Genomic DNA, 14,100 nt, shown 5'->3' with positions numbered 1-14,100 from the left:
GATCTGGAACAAGGTGAACCTAATGTTCACGATTAGTATCACATGCATTTTCATTTAGTTGCATTGGAGTCACATGTGTCGATGTAAATTTCATTTGGTGGGTTTATGTTCTAATTGTGTGATTGGGCACTTGATTGATACTTGTGATTGCATTACTTAATATCTTGAATTATTTGAGCCATGTTGTATTTGTAATTGTATAATATGTATTTTATAACGTGTTGAATACACGTATACTTGAAGTGTATAGAATTCACTTGTTGTATGTGATACACATTGCTTATTATTATATATTTCCATAATGATATGAATTCTCACCCTTCTGTTGAAATGATGTTTTGTACGACATCACTCACGTACTGAGTAGTAAAGGTGTCATTTCTTTCGAGGATTTAGTCGAGGATCTTTTATCCCATTTTATCATTTTCTTAGGTAGAGATTAGTCTCATGCTCTGGTTATGTAACACTTGGGGTTGTACGTTTGATATGATGTTTATGTTTAAGAGATATTGTGTTACTCTCTTTTTATTTTTGAACATGTTGGATTTATGAGACGGTGGCCTTAGTGCCTAATGCTTGTAGGCATGAGATTGTATATTGAGATATTGTTATTGGTATCATGCTCTGAGTAGTTAAGGTGTCGTTTCTTTCGAGGGTTTAGCCGAGCAGCTTTTATCCCGTTTTATCATTTGCTTAGGTAGAGATTAGTTTCATGCTCTGGTTATGTAACACTTGGGGTTGTACGTTTGATATGATGTTTATGTTTGAGAGATATTGTATTACTCTCTTGTTATTTTTGGAACATGTTGGATTTATGAGACGGTGGCCTTAGTGCCTAATGCTTGTAGGCATGAGATTGTATATTGAGATATTGGTATTGGTATCATTTTCAAATTTCCCCTGTGATGTGAATATGAAACATGATAATTAAATGTGTGTTATGATCATGACCAGAGGTTTTAAGTCGCTTTGTTTTGTTATATTTTTGAAATACATGTGATGCCCTCTTTGATATGCATGCTTTACTCTGATTTATGCAATATATTTTTTGTTGGATTAGAGGGTGTTACATTAGTGGTATCAGAGCACGATCGATTTGTTGGTCGAGGTTATTAACATACTTTAGTTCCTTTTGTATTTGATTTATGTTTGTGACACAATCGGTGTTGTTTGTCTGATCTGGCTTGTTGGTTGTTTAGTTGTTTAGACGATGGTTGCAGGAAGGAATGACGATGCGATTGCTGAGGCATTGATGATGTAAGCTGACGCTATTAGACAGGTTCCTAATGCTAATGCTAGTAATAGAGAGGAGGATGAGTTATATGGTTTGGGGAATTTTTGAAGGAACAATCCACCTATCTTTGAAGTAGAGCATGAACCTGACAAGGCACAAGCATGCATGGCTGAAAGCGATTGAGAAGATCTTTTTGAGTTATAAATTGTACAGATGCGCAGAAGGTGCGGTTTGGTATTCACATGCTTAAGAAGGAAGTTGAGGATTGGTGGGGTAATATTATTTAGAGGTTTGATGAGGAAGGTATTGAGGTTTCTTGGGCTATTTTCCGTGATGCATTTCAAGAGAACTATTTTCTAGAAGATGTGTATGGAAAGAAAGAGGTGGAATTTCTTGAGCTGAAGCAAGGTAAGGGAAATGTGTTTGAGTATGTTGCAATATTCCAAGAGTTGATTAAGTATTATCCTCATTACAATACTATGAATGCTAAGAGATCTAAGTGTCTGAAGTTTATGAAAGGTTTGAGACCTGATATCAAGAAGGCAATTGGTTACCAACAGATTACGCGTTTTACGGAGTTGGTTAACAAGAGTAGGATTTATGATATGGATAGTAGGGAGAGTTTTGCTCACTATAAGTCCTTGAATGATAAGAAAGAAAAAGGTCAATTTCGAGGGAAGCCTTATGGTGACAAGGGGAAACAGAAAGCTGGTAATGGCAAGAAGTCAAGTGGGGGAGGAGCTCGTACTTTGATTAAATGCTACATGTATGGTGTTGAAGGTCATTGTGTTTCTAAGTGCATGAATGCCAATCTAAAATGTTTCAAGTGTGGCAAGACTGGTCACAAGGATAATGAGTGTAGAGGAGAAGTTTCGAATGTGACTTAACACAACTATGGTGAGAAAGGGAACATTAGTACCAAGTGTGACAAGCCGAAGAAGGAGCAAGTGAAAGGGAAGGTGTTTGCGTTATCTGATTCGGAGACTACTGTTGAGGATAAGCTAATCCGAGGTATGTGCTTCATTAATGGTATACCTTTCATTGCTATTATTGATACCGGTGCTACACATTCTTTCATTTCTTTGGATTGTGCTAAGAGAATGAATCCTATGTTATCAGATATGCATGGAAGTATGGTTATTAATACTCCTGCTATGGGTTCAGTGACTACTTCATTTGTTTGTTTGAATTATCTGTTGAGTATTTTTGGTAGGGATTTTGGGATTTAAAGGTTTAGGTATCATTAGATTCGTGTGAAGGATGAGGATATTGAGAAAACTGCTTTTGCGACGAGGTATGGTCACTATGAATATTATGTGATGCCATTCGGTGTGACTAATGCACCTGGTGTGTTTATGGAATACATGAATAGGATTTTTCATCAGTATTTGGATAAGCTTGTTATTATGTTTATTGATGATATTTTGATCTATCCCAAGAGAGAAGAGGATCATGCTGAGCATTTGATGATTGTGTTGTTTGTGTTGAAAGAGAAGTAGTTGTATGTGAAACTTTCTATGTGTGAATTTTGATTGAAAAAAGTGAGTTTTCTTGGTTATGTGATATCAAGTGGCGGTATTGTTGTTGATCCGTCTAAGATTGAGGTTGTATATCAATGGGAATCTCTGAGATCTGTTGCTGAGATTATAAGTTTTCTTGGTTTAGCAGGTTATTATCGGAATTTCATTGAAGGATTTTCCAAGTTATCTTTGTCGTTGACGTGGTTGACTAGGAAGGGTCAAACTTTTATTTGGACTTCACAGTGTGAAGCTGGATTTCAAGAGCTCAAGAGAAGGTTGACGACCGCTCCTATTTTGATTTTACCAGATCTATCAGATCCGTTTGTATTGTATTATGAAGCTTCTTTAATGGTTTAAGGAGGTGTGTTGATGCATAATCGAAAAGTGGTAGCTTATGCTTTAAGGCAAATTAAAGTTCATGAGAAGAATTATCCGACGCATGACTTAGAGTTGGTTGCTGTTGTGTTTGTGTTGAAACCTTGGAGGCATTGTTTGTTTGGATCGAGATTTGATGTATTCAGTGATCACAAGGGTTTGAAGTATTTGTTTAATCAGAAAGAGTTAAATATGAGGCAAAAGATATAGTTGGAATTCTTGAAGGAATATAATTTTGGATTGAATTACAATCCTGGTAAAGCGAATGTTGTGGCCGATGCAGTGAGTAGGAACTCCTTGCATATGTCGATATTGATGGTGCGGGAGTTGGAGTTGCTTGAATAGTTTGGAGATATGAGTTTGGTTTGTGAGGAGACTTTTTCAGGAGTTAAGCTTGGTATGTTGAATGTAACACCCGTATAATTTTAATATTAATTTAATTGGAATATTGAATTAATAATTAGAATTATTGGGGATTTTGTGAAAATAATAAATAAATAATGGTTTATGGCTTTTGGGCCATATGAGTAATTAGTAAAAGAGGGAGGGTGATTTTATAATCCTTTTTACTAAATTATTATATTATTTTCATAAACATTTGGAACTGGAAAAGAAGAAAGAACGTGAAAGAGCAGAGGGTTGAGAACACGAAGAACTAAAGGAGATCTGTAGAGGGAGAGACCAAAGATCAAGAACAATTATCTGAGGTAAGGGGGGACTCTCCATTTAATCTCTATTATCGTGTTATGAGTAGTAATGTGGATTAGGAATATTGTTTGGTTGATTGATTCTAATTTCTGAAACATTCATCTGTGTTCATCATTTGGGTTTGAACTGTAATCCCTAACAATTGATAGATTTAGGGTATGATGAATAGAATTGGTTGGAGAATCATATGCTATTGTTTGTGGATGAATTCGTACACTGTTGGATGCATTTTTCTGGTTTTTGGACTCAATTTCGTAGACTGGTATGAGTGGGAACGAATGGGTTTTTGGACTGTGTCGAATTCTGCAGGTTACTGGGCATTTCTGACATTTCGCGTATGAAACAGTGCCATACGCGTATGGCATGAGGCTGATACGCGTATGGGGGACACTCCCAAGGGGCTGTACGCGTATGATACGCAGTTGCCCTGTCCCAAGAACCACGTACTGGTGTTTTGCGTATAAGAGCGTATGGGGATGCTCGTACGCGTATGGAATTTTGGAAAGAGGAAAATTGTTCAGGTGATACGCGTATGGGGAGTATGATACGCGTATGGGTTGGTCTCTAGGCCAATTTGAGTTCTGGTGAAATGCGTATGATACGCGTATGAGGCAAGGTGATACGCGTATGGACGCGTATGGGTCATGTGATACGCGTATGGCTGTGTGTGGGTGAAAATTCTGTTTTGTGATTTTTCTGAAAAGTTCGATGATGTGTAACTTTCGGTTGGTATGCTTGTTTGTGTACTGTTTTGTACTGTGTAAACCTTGTGATGTGATTCTGTGGTTTATTGATGATTGATTATGTTGGATGATGTGATATATATATATGAACATGCTTGTTATTGATGATGATGATGATGAAATGAGTATAGTCGATGCTACTCATAGATTGGTAATGATGAAAGTATGTTATATATATGTTACATGCATTCATAAACATGAGTTGAATCCTATATGATGAGAGGATTCATCGAGGGGCAGAATTCCCATTGTGTGGAATTGGTGCTGGCAGGACCGTTTCTGAATTGATGATAGATCGGTCGGTGGATGATTCCACTGGTGATGATTGGTATCACATGCATAGTGTCAGTTTCATACATGTGCATGATTTGCTATAACATGAATATATATGTTATGTGTTGATTGTTGTTTGTCTGTGGATATATGATTGGTGATTGTCTGAATATGAAACGATTGGGTGAATGATATAACTATGACATGTTAATATTTGTGAGGTGATAACATTGGTTAACTGTGATGAGACTCACCCTTACTTGTTGTCATTTTTCAGATTGAGGATAGCGGCGCGACTTGGTGAGGATTAGCTCATAAGTCGGTTGTTAGTTATAGTGTCGGTGTCATGCTCTGGTAGATGTAACACTGGGAACACGTTTGTGTATGAGTTGGTTATAACTCTATTTGGTTGTTGACTGAGTCAGATACATTATGACAAATGTTGACTCTGTGTGCTTTAATTCCGCTGTGTAAAACATGATTTTATCTGTTGAGTTATAATTTCAGTTGTTTTCAGTGAATGCATGACTTATACTGATGCGTGTTTTATTATTTATGAAATTGTGATGCCTCTCTACATGTTACTTTGATTTAATAATTATTATTTGCCGCGGGTTATTAGAGGGGTGTTACAATAGTGGTATCAGAGCATAGTCGGTCGTTGTGACCAGAGTCTTAGTGTCAGTCCTTCGGTGTATGCGACTAATACAAGTTATTTGTCGATGCTTTTGTTCTGACTGGATTGTTTGTGTTAAGCAGAACAATGGCTGGAAGAGGAGGAAGAAACGACGATGCTATTGCTGAGGCTCTGGGCATGATTGCTGGTGTGCTAGGAGGGAATGCCAACGGAGCTGCGATTGGTGCTGATAGGCAACTGAACAGTTTCCAGAGGAACAATCCTCCATTGTTCAAGGGCACGCATAATCCTGAAGGTGCTCAGAAATGGCTTAAGGAGATCGAGAGGATTTTCAGAGTCATTGACTGTGCTGAGGATCTCAAAGTGAGATATGGCACTCACATGTTATCTGAAGAAGCTGATGATTGGTGGATGTCAACCAGAGCTGAGCTGGATGCTAGTGGTACAGCAATCACCTGGACTGTATTCAGAAGGGAATTTCTGAGGAGGTATTTTCCTGAAGATGTCAGGGGAAGAAAGGAAGTTGAATTTCTGGCGCTGGTTCAAGGTAATATGTCAGTACCGGAGTATGCTGCCAAGTTTGTGGAACTGGCAAGGTACTATGTGCACTACAATGATGACGAAGCCAGTGAGTTCTCGAAATGTGTCAAATTTGAGAATGGTCTTTGTGATGAGATCAAGCAGGGTATCAGGTACCAGAGAATCTGGAGGTTTGTTGATCTGGTAGATTGTAGCAGGATTTTTGAGGAAGATAGTGTCAAGCTGAGGTCATCTCACTCTCGCGAGTTGGTTGACAGAAAAGGGAAGAAACATATGGATCGAGGTAAGCCATATGGTAGAGGTAAACCTGTTGATTGGAAGAAACCCGGTGGGGGAGATTCCAGTGCTCGTATCAGGTGTTATAATTGTGGTGAGATGGGACATCGTAGGAATGAATGCAAGGTTGATCAGAGGAAGTGTTACAAGTGTGACCAAGTGGGTCATATTGCTGCTGACTGCAAGAAAAGAATTGTGACTTGTTTCAACTGTGGAGAAGAAGGTCACATCAGTCCTAATTGTCCTAAGCCAAAGAAGAACCAATCAGGAGGAAAAGTTTTTGCTTTGACTGGATCTGAGACTACTCCAGAAGACAGGTTGATTAAAGGTACGTGTTTCATTCATGGCACACCTTTAGTTGCAATTATTGATACTGGAGCGACTCACTCTTTTATTTCTTTGGATTGTGCTATGAGGTTGGATCTTGAGATATCTGATATAAATGGAAGTATGGTTATTGACACTCCTGCGTCGGGTTCAGTAACTACTTCGTCTGCATGCTTGAATTGTCCGGTTGACATTTTTGGTAGAGAATTCGGGATGGACTTAGTGTGCCTTCCGTTGAAAGAACTTGATGTAATCCTGGGAATGAACTGGTTGGAATTCAACCGTGTTCATATCAACTGTTTTACGAAGACGGTAATCTTTCCTGAAGAGGTTAGTAATGGTAATCTGGAGATGACAGCTAGACAGGTGAACGAGGCTATCGGAGATGGTGCAACAGTGTTTATGTTGTTCGCATTGATGAATATAAAAGAGAAAGCGGCGAGTGGCGAATTGCCTGTAGTGTGTGAATTTCCAGAAGTTTTTCCAGAAGATGTGAATGAATTACCACCGGAAAGAGAAGTGGAGTTTTCTATTGATTTGGTTCCGGGAACTAGTCCAGTGTCAATGGCGTCGTATCGTATGTCGCCTTCTGAATTAGCTGAACTCAAGAAGCAGTTAGAGGAATTGCTTGAGAAGAAATTTATTCGTCCTAGTGTTTCACCGTGGGGTGCGCCTGTGTTACTGGTAAAGAAGAAAGAGGGTTCAATGAGGCTGTGTGTAGATTACAGACAATTGAACAAGGTTACTATCAAGAATCGGTATCCATTGCCAAGGATTGATGATCTGATGGATCAGTTGGTTGGAGCACGTGTGTTTAGTAAGATTGATTTGAGGTCTAGGTATCATCAGATACGTGTGAAAGATGACGATATTCAGAAGACTGCTTTTAGGACGAGGTACGGACATTATGAGTATTCTGTAATGCCGTTTGGGGTTACTAATGCACCTGGTGTTTTTATGGAATATATGAACAGGATCTTTCATCCTTATCTCGATAAGTTTGTGGTGGTGTTTATAGATGATATCCTGATATATTCTAAGAATGAGGAGGAACATGCAGAGCATCTCAGAACTGTGTTAGAATTGTTGAAAGAGAAGCGACTTTTTGCCAAACTGTCGAAGTGTGAATTTTGGTTAGAAGAAGTCAGTTTTCTTTGACATGTGATTTCCAAGGATGGTATTGCTGTGGATCCTACAAAGATAGAAGCTGTGTCTCAGTGGGAAGCTCCGAAGTCAGTATCAGAGATTCGTAGTTTTCTTGGTCTTGCAGGTTATTACAGAAAGTTCATTGAGGGATTTTCAAAGTTAGCATTGCCGTTAACTAAATTGACCAGGAAGGGACAAGCCTTTATTTGGGATGCAAAGTGTGAAGAAGGATTCCAAGAGCTCAAGAGGAGATTGACTAGTGCTCCTATTTTGATTTTGCCGAATCCGACAGAATCATTTGTGGTTTATTGTGACGCATCACTGATGGGTTTAGGTGGTGTATTGATGCAGAATCAACAAGTGGTCGCTTATGCGTCGAGACAACTCAAAGTGCATGAAAGGAATTATCCGACTCATGATTTGGAGTTGGCAGCTGTGGTGTTTGTTTTGAAATTGTGGCGACACTATTTGTATGGTTCGAGGTTTGAGGTGTTCAGTGATCATAAGAGCTTGAAGTATCTCTTTGATCAGAAAGAGCTGAATATGAGACAGAGAAGGTGGTTAGAATTTCTGAAGGATTACGATTTTGGTTTGAATTACCATCCGGGTAAGGCAAACGTTGTGGCTGATGCATTGAGTAGGAAGACTTTACATATGTCTATGCTGATGGTGAAGGAATTGGATTTGATTGAACAATTCAGAGACTTGAGTTTAGTGTGTGAAAGTACTCCTACTAGTGTTAAATTGGGTATGCTGAAGCTGACTAGTGGTATTCTTGAAGAAATAAGAGAAGGTCAGAAAGCCGATGTTGAATTGATTGATAAGTTGACTTTGATTAATCAAGGCAAGAGTGGTGAATTCAGAGTCGACGAGAATGGTATACTGAGGTTTGGTGATAGAGTTTGTGTTCCTGATGTTGATGAACTCCGAAAGCGTATTTTGGAAGAAGGACACCGTAGTGGGTTGAGTATTCATCCTGGTGCTACTAAGATGTATCATGATTTGAAAAAGTTGTTTTGGTGGCCGGGAATGAAGAAGGAAATTGCTGAATTTGTGTATTCTTGTTTGACTTGCCAGAAGTCAAAGATTGAACATCAGAAACCATCTGGGTTTATGCAACCGATGTTTATTCCCGAGTGGAAGTGGGATAGCATATCAATGGACTTTGTTTCGGGTTTGCCGAGAACTGTTAGAAATTGTGAAGCTATCTGGGTTGTGGTCGACAGGTTGACGAAGTCTGCACATTTTATACCGGTGAGAATGGATTATCCGATGGAGAAGCTAGCTCAGTTGTATATTGAGAAGATAGTTAGTCTTCATGGTATTCCTTCGAGTATTGTGTCGGACAGAGATCCGAGGTTTACATCTAAATTCTGAGAAGGTTTGCAGAAAGCTTTGGGTACTAAGCTGAGATTGAGTTCTGCTTACCATCCGCAGACTGATGGACAGACTGAAAGGACGATTCAGTCATTAGAGGATTTGTTACGTGCTTGTGTGTTGGAAAAAGGAGGTACTTGGGATAGTTATCTGCCTTTGATTGAGTTTACCTACAACAACAGTTATCATTCGAGTATTGGTATGGCTCCATTTGAGGCTTTGTATGGTAGGAGATGTAGGACGCCGTTGTGTTGGTACGAATCTGGTGAGAGTGTTGTAATTGGTCCAGAAATTGTACAACAGACTACAGAGAAGATTAAAATGATTCAGGAGAAGATGAAAGCTTCTCAGAGTCGACAAAAGAGTTATCATGACAAAAGGAGGAAAACACTTGAGTTTCAAGAGGGAGATCATGTGTTTATGAGAGTTACTCCTATGACAGGGATTGGTCGGGCATTGAAGTCGAAGAAGTTGACTCCGCGTTTTATCGGACCATTCCAAATTTCTGAAAGAGTGGGAGAAGTGGCTTATCGTATCGCTTTACCGCCGATGCTTGCAAATTTACATGATGTGTTTCATGTATCTCAGTTGAGGAAATATGTTTCAGATCCGTCCCATGTGATCCAAGTAGATGATGTACAGGTGAAGGATAACTTGACGGTTGAGACTTTACCTGTGAGGATTGAGGATCGAAGGCTGAAGCAATTGCGTGGCAAGGAAATAGCCTTGGTCAGAGTGGCTTGGGGAGGACCTGCTGAAGGAAATGTTACCTGGGAGCTAGAGAGTCAGATGAAGGATTCTTATCCAGAGCTCTTTACCTAAGGTATGTTTTCGAGGACGAAAACTCTTTTAGTGGGGGAGAGTTGTAACACCCGTATAATTTTAATATTAATTTAATTGGAATATTGAATTAATAATTAGAATTATTGGGGATTTTGTGAAAATAATAAATAAATAATGGTTTATGGCTTTTGGGCCATATGAGTAATTAGTAAAAGAGGGAGGGTGATTTTATAATCCTTTTTACTAAATTATTATATTATTTTCATAAACATTTGGAACTGGAAAAGAAGAAAGAACGTGAAAGAGCAGAGGGTTGAGAACACGAAGAACTAAAGGAGATCTGTAGAGGGAGAGACCAAAGATCAAGAACAATTATCTGAGGTAAGGGGGGACTCTCCATTTAATCTCTATTATCGTGTTATGAGTAGTAATGTGGATTAGGAATATTGTTTGGTTGATTGATTCTAATTTCTGAAACATTCATCTGTGTTCATCATTTGGGTTTGAACTGTAATCCCTAACAATTGATAGATTTAGGGTATGATGAATAGAATTGGTTGGAGAATCATATGCTATTGTTTGTGGATGAATTCGTACACTGTTGGATGCATTTTTCTGGTTTTTGGACTCAATTTCGTAGACTGGTATGAGTGGGAACGAATGGGTTTTTGGACTGTGTCGAATTCTGCAGGTTACTGGGCATTTCTGACATTTCGCGTATGAAACAGTGCCATACGCGTATGGCATGAGGCTGATACGCGTATGGGGGACACTCCCAAGGGGTTGTACGCGTATGATACGCAGTTGCCCTGTCCCAAGAACCACGTACTGGTGTTTTGCGTATAAGAGCGTATGGGGATGCTCGTACGCGTATGGAATTTTGGAAAGAGGAAAATTGTTCAGGTGATACGCGTATGGGGAGTATGATACGCGTATGGGTTGGTCTCTAGGCCAATTTGAGTTCTGGTGAAATGCGTATGATACGCGTATGAGGCAAGGTGATACGCGTATGGACGCGTATGGGTCATGTGATACGCGTATGGCTGTGTGTGGGTGAAAATTCTGTTTTGTGATTTTTCTGAAAAGTTCGATGATGTGTAACTTTCGGTTGGTATGCTTGTTTGTGTACTGTTTTGTACTGTGTAAACCTTGTGATGTGATTCTGTGGTTTATTGATGATTGATTATGTTGAATGATGTGATATATATATATGAACATGCTTGTTATTGATGATGATGATGATGAAATGAGTATAGTCGATGCTACTCATAGATTGGTAATGATGAAAGTATGTTATATATATGTTACATGCATTCATAAACATGAGTTGAATCCTATATGATGAGAGGATTCATCGAGGGGCAGAATTCCCATTGTGTGGAATTGGTGCTGGCAGGACCGTTTCTGAATTGATGATAGATTGGTCGGTGGATGATTCCACTGGTGATGATTGGTACCACATGCATAGTGTCAGTTTCATACATGTGCATGATTTGCTATAACATGAATATATATGTTATGTGTTGATTGTTGTTTGTCTGTGGATATATGATTGGTGATTGTCTGAATATGAAACGATTGGGTGAATGATATAACTATGACATGTTAATATTTGTGAGGTGATAACATTGGTTAACTGTGATGAGACTCACCCTTACTTGTTGTCATTTTTCAGATTGAGGATAGCGGCGCGACTTGGTGAGGATTAGCTCATAAGTCGGTTGTTAGTTATAGTGTCGGTGTCATGCTCTGGTAGATGTAACACTGGGAACACGTTTGTGTATGAGTTGGTTATAACTCTATTTGGTTGTTGACTGAGTCAGATACATTATGACAAATGTTGACTCTGTGTGCTTTAATTCCGCTGTGTAAAACATGATTTTATCTGTTGAGTTATAATTTCAGTTGTTTTCAGTGAATGCATGACTTATACTGATGCGTGTTTTATTATTTATGAAATTGTGATGCCTCTCTACATGTTACTCTGATTTAATAATTATTATTTGCCGCGGGTTATTAGAGGGGTGTTACATTGAAGCTTACTAGTTGCATTTTTGATGAGATTCGAGAAGGTCAGAAATCTGATTTAAGTTTGGTTGATCGATTCACATTGATTAATCATGGAAGAGGTGGTGATTTTCATATTGATGAGAACGGTATCATGAGATGTAGTGATAGAGTTTGTGTCCCGAATGTATTGGATTTTAAGAAGAGGATTCTTGAAGAAGGACATTGTAGTAGATTGTGTATTCATCCTGGAGCTACTAAGATGTATAAAGATTTGAGAAGATTATTTTGGTGGCAAGGTATGAAGAAGGAGATAGCTGAGTTTGTGTATTCTTGTTTGATTTGTCAGAAGTTGAAGATTGAGCATCAAAAGCCTTCTGGTTTGATGCAACCGTTATCCATTCCAGAGTGGAAATGTGATCGGTCACCAATTCTACCTAGTTTCCATCAATTATTCGGCAAAAAATTTGTCATTTCGGTAACACAATAGTTTTTCTTTTATTGGTTTATCGTAAGTTGTTTCAGTTTTCATGTTTGGTATTTGTGCATTGCATTCGTCTGAATTTCATGTCAAGTAGATGCTTTTGATGTCTTGGATTGGTAGTTGCTGGCGATTTCAGGTGCAAGCGAAGATCTCCAAAGAATGAGCGCAAAGGTGGAAGAAATATGGAAGCTACAGTGGTCTAGACACGAGTCGTGTTAGGAGAAAATGAAAAAAAGAGAATGAAATAAGAGACAAGACAGGTTGGGACACGGGTGCTTGTGTCAAAAGACGTGGCCCGTTTCAAACTTCCTGCACCAAAAGGCATGATAGAGGCAAGGGACAGAAGTTGACACAGGTGCCCGTGTCCAGTAACACGGTCGTGTCAGCAAATGCGCTAGGAATTGTGACTTTTTGAATTTCTGAGCTTATTGGATCATTAAGGGTATTTTGGACATCTTGCATTGCTGAGGAATGACCTAACACTATTTAAACCTGATTTGAGGGAAAAGAGAGGCATCTTTGATCATATTGAAGAATTAAAGAAGAGAGGGGAGCTAGCAAGGGGTTCGGAGAAAAAAGACCTTCAAAAGCAACAACAATTGAAGATCAACATAATCCCTAATCTTTGTAATGTCTATACTTAATTTTGTAATTTTTTGAATACTATGAGTAGCTAAACCCCCCAATTCTAGGGAGTGTCCCGGAATTGCAATTGTGATGAACCTAATTTCCATTGTTTTATGCTATTGATGTTTTTATGAGTTTAATTTACTGTGCAAGGATCTTAATGCTTTTTCTATCGGACAATAGTTCTTGATTTACGGTTGAGATTTAGGTCGGACAGACCACCTTGACGTTGTTTGCACAATAATACTACGGTAAAATTGCTTAGGAATGAGGATTTAGCCGTAGTAAACGTTAAATTCTCTGCAAACAGTTTAAATTGCTTGATATAACCTTTAATTACTAAGGAATTAGGAATAAAGATGAATATCAAAGGTTTTCTGTAACACCCCAAATTCTACCCGAAAATATCATGCGAGAAATCAGAGTATTTTAAAAACTATCAACAAGCATTTGGGATATCATATATACTTCATATAAACAACTCATAAATAGATACATAGCACATTAATCTCAGAGAAGCACAAAACAATTTCTAATAGCTTTTACACAAACCAACTTCAATTTAATATGCAGCGAAATCATAACATTCGGCTTTATAAACAAATCATCTTATTTAATCGGAAACAACTTCAAACATCATAGTACTTCTCATTATCCAATTTGGAACTCAACAACTAAAACATGAACAACATAGAAACAACAATATAGACAACCCCCGAGTGCTACGTATCAGAGCGAGACACTAACCGGACACGATGAAGCGACAAGCTTCCACAGCTATACTTGAGTACCTGCCCATTTCTCAAGGTAGGGAAAACATTAGCAGAAGGAGTGAGATATCAAACATTATAAAGGAAAGTATGATAATACATATAGCAAAGGTAAAATCATACACAATTCACCACTTCTCAATATATGCAATTTGCATCACAACAATAATGTTAACTATCAACTATAACAATGTATTCAAGTTTACAAGTATGTCATTCAAGCATATAATAACATACACTTCATAATCACAACGGAAATTAATACAACTATCA

At 38.5% G+C, this 14,100-nt stretch overlaps 1 protein-coding gene across 1 annotated transcript; it reads left to right on the top strand.

The window, feature by feature from the left end:
• The first annotated feature begins 1,210 nt into the window (after window positions 1–1,210).
• Window positions 1,211–3,111, top strand: LOC131658891 (uncharacterized). The gene is made up of 6 exons (XM_058928141.1): window positions 1,211–1,246; window positions 1,522–2,014; window positions 2,141–2,245; window positions 2,354–2,412; window positions 2,494–2,581; window positions 2,777–3,111. The coding sequence occupies exons 1-6, from the start codon at window positions 1,211–1,213 to the stop codon at window positions 3,109–3,111; spliced, it is 1,116 nt and encodes a 371-aa protein (XP_058784124.1).
• Window positions 3,112–14,100: the final 10,989 nt, after the last annotated feature.

Source organism: Vicia villosa, linkage group LG3 (assembly GCF_029867415.1).
Source record: "Vicia villosa cultivar HV-30 ecotype Madison, WI linkage group LG3, Vvil1.0, whole genome shotgun sequence".
Lineage (NCBI taxonomy): Eukaryota > Viridiplantae > Streptophyta > Magnoliopsida > Fabales > Fabaceae > Vicia > Vicia villosa.
Note: the sequence above shows the minus strand (reverse complement) of the source record. Positions and strands in the feature narration are given on the sequence as shown.